Here is a 16,078-nt window from a genome sequence, read left to right on the forward strand (position 1 = left end):
GTTGGTCTCTATCAATTATTTTTTTCAACAGCTTGAGGTCATTCTAGTTCTTGAAATGAGGGGTAATTTTTTTTTTCATCAAAGCTTGGATATTGTATATATTATAAATAGGAGACTGGCTCGTGTTGACATCTTTTGTCGCAGATGGCTTTACTTTAATTTCACTCCATCGAGGAAGGGACAGGAGGGGTTAGAAATCCAGATACTGGGCGCCTGGGTGGCTCAGTGGGTTAAGCCGCTGCCTACGGCTCAGGTCATGATCTCAGGGTTCTGGGATGGAGTCCCGCATCGGGCTTTCTGCTCAGCAGGGAGCCTGCTTCCTCCTCTCTCTCTGCCTGCCTCTCTGCCTCCTTGTGATTTCTCTCTGTCAAATAAATAAATAAAAATCTTTAAAAAAAAAAAAAGAAATCCAGATACTTCGTTTGGCCTCCACTGATACCCAACTGGGAGAATGCTTCTCACTGCTGCTGGCTGGGTTCCACTTCCAACAGTAAGCTTCCACTGATAACTCCCTGATCTAGGGAGGTAAATGTGCCCTGTTACTGCTCCCTGCATGGCCTCTACTGAAAACCACCCTAATAGGGAGTAAGAGGGGTACCTCATTATTGGTGGATGGAGGTGTAAGTCCAGACTCCTAAGGGCTTATCTGTCATTGCAAGTTTGAGGGTCCTCATTACTACTAGGCAGGGATAGAAGTCTTGGGTCCCAAGTCAAACTTCTCTGATATCCCTATGGGAAGATGGAGGGTTACCGTTCCTCCTTATAGCTCGACAAATGCAGAAGTCTAAACTCAGCTTTTGTTGGTGGTGGACAGCAGGGAAAGACAGCGTGGGTTTTTCTGTGGTGTTTTCCTAGAGTAGAGCCATCTAAAGTTTTATGTTTTACTTAGGTTGTCCCTTTCCTACTCCTTTGGCTTAAGAGATTGTGTTTCTTTTTTCCTTCTCTCTCTCTCTCCCTCTCTCTCTCTCTCTGTTTGGTTTAGTTTTGGGGTTAGTTTTTTGTTGTTATCATTGGCATTTCTGTGTTCAGCAGAAATCTAGGATATTCGCAGGAAAAATAAAACCCGGGGTCTTAGCACCATGTTGATCCTTGGGTCCCAAGATCCCTAAAACCAGTTTCTTTTCTTCTGTCCACCTTTCTGTCTTTTCATGTTCTAGACATGCTTGTGACTTTTAGTTCTAATTGGAAGGAGGAACAGAGAAAAGTATGTCATTTTCATCTTTGCAAAAGCAGAACTCAATCCTTTGAAGGATATTAGGCAACAAGTTCTACGTTGGCTTTTGCATTTTAGATAATTGTAAATGGGGAAAGCTCAGAAATTGGAGGTAGAATAGAGGTATCCTAGAAGGGCATTTAAAGGCAAAAACACCTGTTAGAATGTGCAATAGACTAATTATCAGATGAAAACCTGAAATATATAACTGGAGAGCACAGGCGCAAGTCAGATCAGAAGCCAAACACAGAATATATATCAGTAAATGACATACTTCTGCACATTGGCTGAATATCAGCTTTGAATATATGGCAGGAGGCAGGGAAGAGAGAGAACACTTTTGATAGGTACTAAAACATAAATTCAACAAAGTATAATGAGTGATAGGGTGTGATATGTAAAGATCATGAAATCTGAATCACTCCTTAATTCTTAGTTTCGAGGATTGGGTAGATGCAGGTAAAATTAACAAAACTACAGAGTACATGGAAAGCACGTGGAAAGAAAATGAGTTTTGCAGGGAAGCATGGAGATGGTGAGCTCAGTTCACATCATCTTGGCCGTAAGGTGCATACGCACCATCCAAAGATGGGCTACCAGTACATTGGTGCTCATCAAGAAGCTCTGATATAGACAGGAGTAGTTGGAAACCTTGGTTTAATTAGTACTACTCAAATCCAACTGCAGGAAGATTACCCCCAAAATATAAGCAGAATGAGAAAAGAAGACTAAGAATAATACCCTTATAAACCCTAATGTTTAGGACCAAAATAAGAGAAACTGAGAGAGGAAAGGAGGTCAAGCTGTCTGAGAGAGAGAAGAACAGAGAAGTGGAGCTCAATGTGGTTTCATGAGAATTCATTGCGTTTAGGGTGTGCTATGCACTGTGCTGCAAGACTGGTTTTGGAGGGTCTCACGCTCTACTAGACATAAACGGATAATATCAAAGCAGTATGCTCGGCTCAGTGATCAGTGATAGACATATGCTCAGGGGGCAGCTAGAACCACAGAAAAGGCACGAAACAAAACCAAAGGCTGTATGAGGAAACTGACAAGATGGTAACATCTAAGCAGAGTCTTCAAGTATAGTAGGAATTAACCAGGTAAGGAAAGACGCAGGAAAAGTTATGCCAGAAAGAAGAAACTGTACAAAGCAAGAGGGCATGGAGCTCAAGAGGAGAGAGAATTACTTGCAGGAAACAGCGTGGCTGATGCACTGAGAGTGATAAGAAAATCAGACTGAAGACCTTTTGACTTGGTCATTTATGAAGTCAATGTTGACCTCCGCTGCGGTAGATTCTAGGAAGTGATGTCGACAGGAATTGCACCACAGTGGGATAAAAACAACTAGAAGAATATGAAATTCACACAGTGTGGATTTGGTACTTTTTGCAAGGAGTCTGGTGGAGAATAAAATAAAGATGGGATAGCTAGAAGTGGGCAAAGGTCTAAAAAGCTTTGTTTTATTATCAGAAAGAATAGAGGATGTTTACACAGTGTATTAAAGAACCAGAGTGCAGATAAAGGATTTTAGAATGTAGTTATTATATTTAATCCTTTACATAAAAATACTTATAAAGTATCTACTCTTTTTGAGCACATCTTTCCAGGATAAAGACAAACAACTGAGCCCCTTTTATTTGTTTCAAATAAACTAAAAAAATAATAAAAGGCTGATGGTAAATGTGCAAGAACAATACATTCTTCAGCTCTACAGGCAGCCTAATACTTTCAAATATAAATACTTAGAATGGCATCTTCAGCTCTGTTACGTTTATGTTACCCATACCACAGTTCATTATAAGTATTCTGTATGGAGGTTTATTTTGTTTACTTCAAAGGGAATGATTATTTTTTAAAAACCCTTTTATTCTATTGCAATAACTTTGGTACAATACTTTCTAGAAATCCTTTTGGGATAGAGATCAAGCTAATTAGTATATGTTTTTCATAATATAACTTTTACTGGTTTTATTCACACAATTTAAATAGTGGCTATTATTTTCTGTGTCCCTTTCTCTTATTGAAATCATATTTTTAACTGGAAGAACATATAAAAAAAAAGTCTCCTGCCGCCAATCCAAATTTTTCTGTTCCCACTTAGTCACTATTTCTTTAAAAGTTTTAGTAAAAAATAATTATCTTTAGGTGGTATTAATTTCATTTTATTACCTCATACAGAACTGTTGTGTTCCCATGTAGAAGGGGTCCATAACAGATATAGGAATGTCCGACAACCCAGCCTAAGTCAGAGGCTGCCCACCACACCTAAAAAATAAGAAATAATAAAATACATACATGTTCACCAGGGAAATGTGCTGTCTCATGAATTTAAAACCATGATTACCTCTCCAGGTTTAAGTCCATAGATAGAAGACATCGTCCAGTTTAGCATCACAGCGTATCCCCCCGTGGGTCTCACGACACCCTGAAGGACAGAAAATGTGAACTTAACATCACCAACCAATGGGTTCAAAGATTCTTTGCTTTCACATTATCCATCTTAAAGAGTTCCTGTTCAGATTATTTTTTTAAAGATTTTATTTATTTATTTGACAGAGAGAGAGATCACAAGTAGGCAGAGAGGAAGGCAGAGAGGGAAGCAGGCTCCCCACTGAGCAGAGAGCCCGATGTGGGGCTCGATCCCAGAACCCTGGGATCATGACCTGAGCCGAAGGCAGAGGCTTTAACCCACTGAGCCACCCAGGCACCCCTGTTTAAATTATCTTATATTCTATTAACTACATACTACTTTGGCTTTCATATAATTGTATTTACATAAATATTTATTTGGCTCTCTCAATCATAAACACAGAAAAATTTGTCTCTATCAGTGTACTTACAGAATCCAGACCAGTCTTGACTTTCTAAAGAAAACTTAATGACCTCACAGAATCACATGAAATAAATATTTTTTCCGGGGTAGCATAAATTAACAACATTACATTTACAGATATTTTTCCTGAACAAAAATGGAAACTCTCGGGTGCTTGGGTAGCTCAGTTGATTAAGTAATGGCCTTTGGCTCGGGTCATGATCCTGGAATCCTGGGATTGGGATCAAGTCCCAAATTCAGGGTCCCTGCTCAGCTTGGAGTCTACTTCTCCCTCTGACCCTATCCTCCTCAAGCTCTCTCTCTGTCCTTCCCTAATAAATAAATAAAATCTTTTCAAAAAAATAAAAAATGGAAACTCTCAAAATTAAGTGCACAGAAAAGTCAAAGGTAATTGTGTCCTTCAAACACAGGCTAACTTAAGGATGGCGATCCCTTCATATTACATAACAATAGGATGCTCAGAGGAAACAAAGTCATATTCTAACAGGAGCCTCATTACAATGCTATATTGGAGATTGTGCTAGTATAGTATTAGAGCTAAACAATTCTTTAATGATGAATTCTGCAATTCTGACAAAGCAATCCTCCTGGGTGGGATCTAAGGCTGACAGATTTGCCTTATATTGCACGTGGGGCAAAAAGTAGGGATTGCTACATCACAGTATTACAGCCTTCATGGGCCAGTTTCTAGCAGCTTTCCATGATATGGAACACATTCAACTTTCATACAAGATTAATATTTGAACACTGGCACAAGAGTCACCATAAATAAAAGCTGATGATAAATTTAATAATTGCATTTATTGCTTCACTATAAACATTAATCAACATTGGCTTAAAAAGGCTTAACCATGTGAATATTCAGAATGATCACATGAATGCTTGCTAAAAAAACGAGCGATATTTCACTCACATGAACTTTGAAGCTTCTTTTAGAAGAGCAATTATTACTCCTCTGTGTAGAAAATAATTACTCTACCTAAAGGCATACATGGCCCTAATTAAAACATGTACTACCAGTTGGAACCTTCTGGCATAACTCAGAAGCTTTAACATGCGTATGTGAATCAGAGAAATGAAAAACAATCTGACTTTCCATTAGTTACTAAAGTTGCTGCTCTCCTCAGTTACCACTAATAAAACAGAGGTATCCAGCTGTAGAACACATTTTATCTACGTGCAGAAACACCTAGTCTCTTGGCGAATGTCTCACGCAGCTTTCTTGGCATCGGACAGCTACTTTCTATGTTGCGTGAAATGGTTCGCATGCAGCTGGCTCTCTCCATCATCACTTGAGCATTAGAAATCCTTAGTCCCTGCCAGTCGGTTTCCACATACATTCTCCCATGTAAACTGAGCAGCAGTTCTTTTCTTGGGATAGTCTGTTCTGTCCTCCATGAACTTCGCTCATTAGTTTGTTTTATTGAGATCTTTTCTTATGATTCAATACCTTGAGGAATTTGATAGTCATCAACTTGCAAATTTTTTATTCATTTTGTAGAGAGGAAAAAGTGAAGCTTTTTTTCATGGATAATATGCTATCTATATACTATGGCAGACAGTGATAAGTAATGTCAGTAATGATTTCATTTAATATGTTTCAGAATTTTCTCTCCATCTACCAGTCCCTGCATTTAGAGCTCATTGTTATCAATAATTCTAAGTATTACTATAACCGGATACATTTTTAGATTATACAATATAGAAGGTAAGATGAATCCACTGAGAATGATAAAAAGGAAGAAAAGGCAAGAAAAAACCATAAATGAAGTAGTAATTCATTTGTAAAACTAAAAAGATAACTTAAAGGAATAAGCTATCAAATTTCTATTTAATTCCCAAGTAGACTTTATCCTATACCCTTCTTTAGAGGATATTACCTGATGCTCCTTTCCGCAGAAAATGGTGAGTGCATCCAGTTGATGCCAAAAAAAGTGGGATTTAAAAATGAGACCATGCATGATTAAGCATTTAAAATTATAAAGTATCTATAATTTAATTTAGGATCTTATTAACAAAAATGTTTCTTAGTTCTAGCAATTATTGCTTTTTATTTTTCCCTGTGCTAACACCACCCAAAAGCTACAAATGTCAAAACGACTAAACGTTGCCATCAAAGTTTCTTATGAAAAACAATAAAAATGGGGCTAATAGAGAATAGCCATGGTGTCTGTTTTTCATTGATCTTTGGTATCCACTTATTTTTTATTTTTTTAAGGATGAGTATATAAATTTCTGTTAAGTATTATTTTACCATTCACTAATCTAGGTAATAGATCTGAAACTTGGTCTTTGCCTCCAAAATATTTGGATAATAATTATCAATTTTCAAAGTACTTGATATGGTGTAGGAAAAAAATCCCTGCATAATTCCATTCTACATCTTCATGTAGATCTTTCATAGAAAGTTTGAAAGTAAAATAAAAATGAAAAGATTAGGTTGAAAAGAGAATTTCTTTATTGTAATATTAATATTTGACTAAAAAATAAGATGATAAAGCTTTTTCATTTGTTTCTTATTTGTAATCACATTTTCCAGGTAATGATAATTAAAATGTAGAGAAACGTTGTTCAGCCAATGAAAACACATAAATCATGCTCAAAAATGAAATCATTATATTCTAACAATCAAAATAAATCAGAAAATAAAAACTCTTTTAAAACATATTTAAGGAGGGTGCCTGGGTGGCTCAGTCAGGTAAGTGTCAGCCTTTTGTTCAGGTCATGATCCCAGGGTCCTGGGATCGAGTCCTGCATTGGGCTCCCTGCTCGGCAGAGAGCCTGCTTCTCCCTCTGCCTCTGCTGCTCCCTCTGATTGTGCTCTCCCTGTCAAAAAATAAATAAAATCTTTTCTAAAAAAAGAACATATTTGAGGAGCGCCTGGGTGGCTCAGTCGGTTAAGCATCTGTCTTCAGCTCAGGTCATGATCCCAGCCTTCTCGGATCGAGTCCTGCATCTGGCTCCTTGCTCAATGGAGAGCCTGCTTCTCCCTCTGCCTGACTCTCCCTCTAAATGCACGCGCGCTCTCTCTCTCTCCTCCCCCCCTCAGTCTCTCTCTCTGACAAATAAATAAAATCATTTAAAAAAAATCTGAAATCTTGAGTATGAGGTAAAAATACTTAATGTCAGCACTTACTCCTAAAACCCAAGCATGCTGCGTTTTACTCTTTTGAGTATCTGTTATTACTTTCCTTATGTACTTATACTTATGTACTTATACTCTACCTACCTTAAAAATAAAAACATTGTATGAACTAATATATTGTCAGAAAAGCCCTGTAACCTGCCAAAATACTGTTCTGGTATTTGTAGTATTAGCCATAACACTTAAAGTCTTCTGAGGAACTTGAAAGACTTCCAGATGGGAATAACACTCTACATCCTAAATAAAGACATGAATGTGAATTCTATCTCAGAAATACAAAAGGGGGGCACCTGGGTGGCTCAGTGGGTTAAAGCCTCTGCCTTCAGCTCAGGTCATAATCCCAGGGCAGTGGGACTGAGCCCCACATAGGGCTCTCTGCTCAGTAGGAGCCTGCTTCCCTCTCTCTCTCTCTCTCTCTGCCTGCCTCTCTGACAGATCTCTGTCTGTCAAATAAATAAATAAAATCTGAAGAAAAAAAAAAAAAAGCAAAAGGAGACAACGTAACATAAAGGGGCTTTTTAAAACATGCAAAACGATGACAATAACATTACATGTTTAATGTATATAAGCATTTTAAAACTTCAATTCACACAGGTAAAATTAAAGGATGCTTATTAGTCACCCACGAATAGGACCACAGAATCATCACAGATGGTCCTTATAATTTCCAGCTTAATGAGCTGCCTTTGAAAACAAGGAAAACCACAAAATATCATGAATGGGGCCATTAAAGTAAAACATAAAATAGGAAAGAAAACATGTCAGCATCGAGTGTGGTATGCAGTTTCGGTTGCCACACTTAGGAAAAATACAAAACAGTATGGGTTTTACCAGAAGAAGAAGACTGAGTGTGATAAGATTGAGAGCTTAGGATTCTTCATCCTAAATACGTGGGGTTTTTTTTTTTCTTAGTTGATCTATAGAAATCTAAAAAGCAAATCTTAAAATATTCAAGTAAGCGAAGTTTGAAGTACTCAACAAAACTTCATACTTTCTAAGTTGATACCCTCTGTCATCTTACTCTGCAACAGGCTTATACAAAACAAATATGCATAGTTACGTCCATATGTATTTATTCACACATATATGGGTAAATATATACGTTTATGTGTGTGCTCATGCATGTTTCAATTTGGCCTGACAAATTGAGGGAAAAAAAGAAGAAAGGGTAAAGAAATATTTTACCTAAGTAAAAGAAATCCATTATGAGATGATTAGGATTAAGTGAATTGAGAAATAAAAGATACAGTTCTGATTATTTGAAAAATCCAACAGATCAACAATAATCCGGTTCTTGTAATGGCTTTACAGTTGATATCTCTTCTTTCTAGAATGAACCACCACCCCCACCTCTTCCCTGAACCTGGTTAGCTCCTACTTCATCACAGAAGTACTTAAAGACATCATGAAAGTGCCACCTCGTCTAAGAAGTTGTCCCCAATCCCACAGTTTAAGTGTTTCTCCTGATTCTTCCCTGGCTCCCAGGCCAACAAATATCTTCGAAGTGACCAGCCTGACCGAGGGCTATGTCTTTCCCCCTATTCTGAGAATGGCTCTTCATCTTCAGCAGGGTCACTGCCATGGACGAGGCATGTAGTCGATTTGTTGACTGAATATGTGAACATTGAGTGAATAAGCACATGTAAGAAAAATACAATTCTTGTTTTAAATAGTCTTCTTTGTTCAGGAGAAAGCTTTGAAACTTGTAGAACTTAGTGAATCTTATTAGCAGAAATGGGGTAGTTCCATTTGGGACAGTGCATCAAACATAAAATCTCTTGCTACAGGCTTTCGGATGCCTCTGAAGCTGCCTCTACAGAGGACACTTTAGCAGCAATATAATTTTTATTGATCTGAACAACTGTGAGATAAGAGGCAAAGGTATAGTGAGTTCAGCATTTTCACTGTACCACAGATTTAAAAAAAAAAAAGTTCACTGCTTTTTTATTTGACTTTCTCCTTTTTTTTTGTTCTAGGGTAGGAAATATGGATGTCACCTAACATGTAGGAATAAAGGTGACATAAATTCTGTAAATGCACATCAGGACCAAAAGCCTACCACTTTCCCATCATGCTTTCCTCTCTTTTTTGTTCGTTTGCTTCTTTTTTGTCTTTCTTCAAAATTTTTTTTATTCTATTCAGTTAGCCAGCATATTAGTTTTTGAAACTCATTAGTTTTTGAAATAGTGTTCAGTGATTCCTTAGTTGCATATAACACCCAGTGCTTATCAGAGTCCAGCATCTCTCATGGTTTGTCTCCCTCTCTGATTTCTTCCCATTCAATTTTCCCTCCTTTCCCTTGCAGTCCTCTGCGTTATTCCTTACATTCCACATATGAGTGAAGCCATATGATAATTATCTTTCTCTGCTTGACTTATTTCACTTAGCATTATCCCCTCCAGTTCCATCCATGTTGATGCAAACGGTGGGTGTTCATTCTTCCTGACGGCTGACTAATATTCCATTGTATATATGGACCACATCTTCTTTATCCATTCAGCTTCCTTGCTGCTTGCTTGCTTGTTCTTTCTCCTCTTGAAGTCCGCTTGACATACAATATTGTATTAGTTTCATGTGTACAACATAGTGATTCAATATCCATGTACATTAAGAAGTGATCACCATGATAAATCTAGCTACTATCTGTCACCATACAAATTTGTTACATATTATTAACCATATTCCTTATAATCTATACATTGTATCCCTGTGTCTTACTTATTTCTACAACATAGTGATTCAATATTCATGTACATTAGGAAGTGATCACCATGATAAATCTAGCTACTATCTGTCACCATACAAAGCTGTTACATATTGCTAACCATATTCCTTATAGTCTATACATTGTATCCCTGTGTCTTACTTATTTTTTTTAAGATTTTATTTATTTATTTGACAAACAGAGATCACAAGTAGGCAGAGAGACAGATAGAGAGAGAGGAGAAAGCAGGTTCCCTGCTGAGCAGAGAGCCTGATGTGGGGCTCGATCCCAGGACCCTGAGATCTTGACCTGAGCTGAAGGCAGAGGCTTTAAACCACTGAGCCACCCAGGTGCCCCTTACTTATTTCTTAACTAGAAGATGATACTTCTTTATCCCTGTCTCCCATTTTGCCCATCTCTTCTGCCCCTCTTCTCTGGCAACAATCTGATTGTCCTCTGTATCCATAGGTCTGTTTCTGTTTTGTACTGTTTCGTTTTTTAGATTTCACATATAAGTGAATTCATACCGTAGGTCTTCCTCTGCCTGACTTCTTTCACTTAGCATGACGTCCGCTCATGGTTTCAATCCTCTCAACCCTTTCTGTCCTTTGCTTTCCTTCCCCTTTTCTCCTGCTCTCCTTTTCTGCTTTGACACTGAACTTTTTTCTTCCTTCTGCATGTGCATGTATGTGATTATCACTGTCCCTTCACAATACCAAGCTGGAAGAAGATACATATAACCATTACTAAATCTCCCCTTCCCCAAAGGCCCCCCGCTCCATCCAGATGAGGGATTCTTCCATCGTGCAGTACTTTGAAGTACCCTGAACACAGGCACCCAAACTGAAGAGGCTAGAGGCCCACAGCACCGTGGAAATGTGTGCAGAGCAGCTTAGTTGTGGCTGCTGGAATATTTACAGCAGCTGACAGATTAACCTCTCCTACAGCAACCTGACAAATCCAGGGTTGGCAGATGCAGAGATGCAAATATGCCCTAAATATATCTGCAACTTCTAACCAAAGCACAGATTGCCTTATGTGTGTCTTCGATGTGCCTATGAGAAATGAGTATTTTTAAGCAGAATATTTTTTATGGGCTCACAACATTATTTTTCCTCATGAAGATCAAAGATTGAGAGAACAAATTATATGATGACATGAAATTTATGCTTAAGCGCTTCATAAATGTATGTGTGCTCATCTTTCCTGTACTTCTATTCTGGGAATCCAAATATTAAAATTTCAGATCCCATTAATCCTGATTATACCTACCGAGAGTGAAATGAGAATCTTATGAATAAAGAGGAGTCTGGGAACTAACTAGAGAAGTAAAAGATCATTTAACAAATATTCTGAGGATTTACCATGGCCCAGTTTTTAGGATGGTGACACAGTGGAGTCAAGATGTGTGAAATATATTCTAAGAACTCTGAGAACATGCAGTGTTACGAAGATAAGCAAACAAAAACTAGCAGGGATAAGGCAGAATAAAACGAGTGGTATAAAGATTTGTTGACAGTGTATAATTTCAATACAATTGAAATTCTAAAGTGCACTAGAGGGATGAAGGAAATAGTTCTGAGGGACCTTGAGAGAAAACTTTTTTTTTGCCCTTCTGCATGCCTTAATTTGCAAAACCTCCACACTGCCATGCTTAAACACCAGAACTCTACATTGAAGACCCGCAAAGCTCTATCTCTCAACCCAGATGCACTTCTTGGACCCAGACCTTCACCTCCGACATCTCACTAGGCATATCTCCACATTAACATCCCATAGAGGCATCACACTCAATGTGTTTCCAAACTCCCAGTTTCTCCGGCCCTAAACCACCTCCTGTGTTGAGTAAATATTCAAAACCATTCTCCTGTGTTCTTGGTGTCAAATCTTAGACCCTTCCTCCGCCTCACTATCTTTGAACAAAATCTGATTTCTCTTAATTAAGTGTGCTACACTAAGTCCTAAAAGCCTGAAAATGAATCTCTTTGCCTCCATTTTGTGTACTTGTCTGTCTTCCCAGCAAAATGCTGCAAAGGCTTACCTTCCTTCCTTCATACTCTTCTCTCCCGCTTAAGTAGCATTAGTGTCCTCCATTCCTTATATACAGAATATAACCTAAACTTCTTATACAGAATATAACCTAAACTTCTTGGCTAAATTTTAAGAGTCTGGCCCCTGCCTATATATTCAGTTATTTCTCCTCTTCACTTGTGCCACATGCACTAGCCATCTTGGAAACTTCCTTGCACACTCCTTCCTTTGTGCATGCTAACCCTTTCTGCCTATAATACCCTTCTTTCAGTGATGGCACACTATGAAGAAGTTTTATTCATCCTTCAAATGTCATTTTATAAGAGCTTTCTCTGACCACTCTTTGGTGGAACAGCTATCCGGCTCTTCCACCACTGGGTCCCATTACCCTGCTTTATTTTTCTTCATAACATTTTTCACATACTCCATAGCTCTTTGTTTCATGCCTAGGTCCTGGCTATACTTCTAAAAAGAGAGCCAGACCCATATTTGGGTGCTCAGTCATATTTGCTGAATTTATTGACTGTAATCCTCCAGACACTATTCAATCTCACCTTTTCCCTTACTGAGAGAGAGAGAGAGAGGTCCTTTTAGAACAAGGATCACAGTCCATCTTGTACCACCTGGATTCATATACATTTCATCCCACCAAACTGAAGGGACTGTGGTTCACTCCTATCTTCTGGCACAGAAGGAACACTCAATACACATATGTTGAATGGAGCTGAATTCAACATAGAGATCTATAATCCGAAATAGATTATCTTTAGGATGGTACATTAGGAAGAAAAGAAGAACAACTGAATCTTTAAATGATCTTCAGTTTGGGCATCTAGGACTCCAAGGAGAAGTTCTTGACCCGGACAAAACCTGGGAAAGCTAGGATCCTTCTTTATTTGGAACCAGGAACCACCACTTTCCAAATTTGATGCTGTATACATTACTGTCATTTCTACCACACTGGCTGAGTCAGTTCTGGGTCGCAAGCTCCTCTTCTCTTCCTGCTATAAAGATCCCCTTCCAGGCCACGGTGAAGGTCAGGGTAATTTAAAATCTTGAAGTGTCACAAAGGTTTTCATAAGAATCCTTCAGGTTTACAGGAGCTAAAGTGATTTTTGGAGGGTTCTTTTTTATTTAGTTAGGTTATATTGTGCTTTCAGGGTCAGGGGTTTCCTCTCATGTTGATACTTTTCTATTAGATTATAACTTTCTGAATACCCTTCTATTTTACGGCCAAACATTCAGTTAGCCTCTGGATGGCTGGTGCATAATGCATAACTGCAAAAGGTGGAGGATTAAAGTTTAGGTGCAGAAGATCATTCGGACCGCTGGAACAAGGCATAGTCATCAACATGAAGGAATATTTTTCAGATGACCAGAGCTGTTCCAGAAATCCTAAGAGTTTGATTCTACAATGACACAAATACATTTATGTATACACATTTACTTATTTATTTATGCACTCCACAAAAAGTTGTTAAGTAATACAAAGCACAACAGGAGACTAAAATGTAATAAAACACAGTCTCTGTCCTCAGAGAATATATTCCCTACCAAATGCTTCCTTTTTTACAAGCAAGTGAGTTTTTTATGGAACATCTTAATTTTTCTTTTTAAAAACTAATCAAATGGGACAACTATTTTAAGACTATTAACAAATTATATTCTCAAGAGCTCTGATGCTACAGAAATCGAATATTAATAAAGAGGCCACTATTCTCCAGGATGCAAGTGATGGTGAAAGTCCCTTCCCCCACTAAAATTTTATGCTTCAATGTCTACTGAACTCCTTAATGAAAATGAATAGGGAGATGACACTGTCAGCTTTTATGAAGTTCTTCAAAGAAACAGTATTAGTTGGAGATACAGGCAAAAGTGTATTTATTCGTTATCTGACACCTTCAAAAATATTGATGTTTCCAACTTTGTTTTGTGAAAACATCTTTCATGTAAGCAGATTCAAAAATCCTTGGATGTCTTCGGTGCTGCAAATGCACAGTTCAATACTCTGGATAAATTGCATGCTGTTGAAACTGTCTAGGTCAATTCTCAAACTTGCATTTATAACAAAGAATTAAATTCCCTTAGATCAAAAATCAATTCCCTACTCTACAAAAGTTATATCTCAGTTTAGAAAATAAAAATATTTAATTTAAAACACAGTCTTATAAAACTGTATTAAACCCAGTGACATTTGATCAAATATCCATTCATCTTAATAGCTTACTAAAGCAATGGCAACTTGCTGATACATGTGAAGATTCTGGAAGAGACTGGGCCAGAGCGTCTGACATTAAGTATAATTAATATTTTTCAAGATTTAAACACAACATTCCTTTAAGATATAAAGTACCCAAGCCTAGTTCTCCAGGCACAGTCTGCATTTTCAGTCAGTCATCAAACATTCTCAGTGGACAGGAAATCGGCCACCGCACAGATAATTATCCTTGAGAGCGCGAATACCTTGGGCAGCCCCGTTGTTCCGGACGTGTAAAGAATATACAGCGGGTGTTCCGAAAGAACAGGAACACAGTCATGTGACTGTGCTTTGGCCATCTCCTCATCCCAGTCAAGGTCACGACCTGGAGCCAAAGGCACTTTCTCCTACACAGGAAGTATACAGGAACATGCAGTGAACAAAGGATGGTACATCAGAACAATGGCAACTGACTAAATCTGCATATATTAGTCTGAGCATCTGACTCAAAATCTAGGCCTAGATAGCATTAAATATCAGATTTATGACTACATATTTCGGGGTCATGAGTTAAAAATATTCCTAAAAAGTCCAACAGTTTGATGTTGGCTTCCACTGAACTGACCAGAGAACGTGTTTTATTCAAATCTAAGGATAGCCTTAAGAAATCCAAGGGGATGCAGTCATGCTTTCATCAACAGAGCTTAACCAACAGAGGTTTATGTTTTCCATAAACATATGTACAGTATTAACTTTATAAACCCATATCTATTTTTCTAACTTTTTTTTCTTTTATTTTGGAACTAAAGTCTTCATAATGAAATGTCAACTAACCCATTAAAATGTTTCATTATACAACAGCAATTTAGAACTAATACTGTGGCTGTTCTTCCCAAATGAGAAAATACTAAATCATTTTCAGGAGTAGGGAGATATCCACTTTTGCTTTTTCAAGAACAAAAACTCGTTTTGAAAATTAATGAGCATATGTGACATATCTAAAATGTTACCCAAATTCCCTCCACCTTAGTCATCCATTAATATGGTAGAAATGTTTGTTTTCTTTTTTGTTCCTTGAACCAAGCTCTGTGTTGTAAACTTTATGGTAATAGAGTCACGAGTTAGTCGGAGACAATTAAAAGAGATTAGAGGGGCGCCTGGGTGGCTCAGTGGGTTGGGGCCTCTGCCTTCGGCTCGGGTCATGGTCTTGGGGTCCTGGGATTGAGCCCCACATCAGGCTCTCTACTCAGCAAGGAGCCTGCTTCCCCTTCTCTCCCTGCCTACTTGTGATCTTTCTCTGTCAAATAAATAAATAAAATCTTTAAAAAAAAAAGAGAGAGAGATTAGACCTCTTTACTTAAAATACTGCCAACAAAACAAGCCAGCTAGATAAGGAGTAAGGAAGTGGCTTATGGAAAAATTATTCTAATGGGGAGTCACAGCTATTTAAGTAGAATTAAGATTCAGTACACGCCTGATTATTTTCTGAAATGTTAACTAAGCTCCAGATGACACGTCAGGAAGTTTACATTTTGTGAATGATTAGTTTAGGCCCAGGCGAGGCTACCCATTTCTCCGTGAAAGCTGGTAAGATCCACCCCCTAAAGAGCCTATGTAAGCATTCTCTTCATCAAGGCAATCCCCCAGCAAAGCCCAGAGACCCTGAGGGATTGAGAAAAAGTGAGTCATTTCCAATTTTTCAGGATCCTTAATAATCAGGTTTCATATATGGTCATATATTTAAAGGAGTACATTTACAAAGTAACACTTCAATCTAATATCACAAATACAATGTCTTTGTGAATAAACACATTATATGTAACAATCAGAGCTGAATTTCATAAAAGTGAAGTTTAAAGCCCAATTAGCTTCTCTGGCCTCACTCTGATAGACCCTGAATATGCCAATAAGAGAGAGAAAAATAGCTCACTGTCACCAGATTGTATATTTCC

At 37.9% G+C, this 16,078-nt stretch overlaps 1 protein-coding gene across 1 annotated transcript in view; it reads right to left on the reverse strand.

Moving 5' to 3' along the window:
- Window positions 1–16,078, reverse strand: part of ACSS3 (acyl-CoA synthetase short chain family member 3) — a 158,399-nt gene that overhangs the window by 86,129 nt on the left and 56,192 nt on the right. Inside the window, exons 5-7 of the mRNA XM_044229251.1 lie at window positions 14,393–14,533; window positions 3,561–3,641; window positions 3,386–3,481 (exon numbers count right to left, since the gene is read on the reverse strand). Coding sequence (XP_044085186.1) covers window positions 3,386–3,481; window positions 3,561–3,641; window positions 14,393–14,533 — 318 coding nt within the window. The remainder of the gene's footprint in view (window positions 1–3,385; window positions 3,482–3,560; window positions 3,642–14,392; window positions 14,534–16,078) is intronic.

This window comes from Neovison vison, chromosome 12, assembly GCF_020171115.1.
Source record: "Neovison vison isolate M4711 chromosome 12, ASM_NN_V1, whole genome shotgun sequence".
Taxonomy (NCBI): domain Eukaryota; kingdom Metazoa; phylum Chordata; class Mammalia; order Carnivora; family Mustelidae; genus Neogale; species Neogale vison.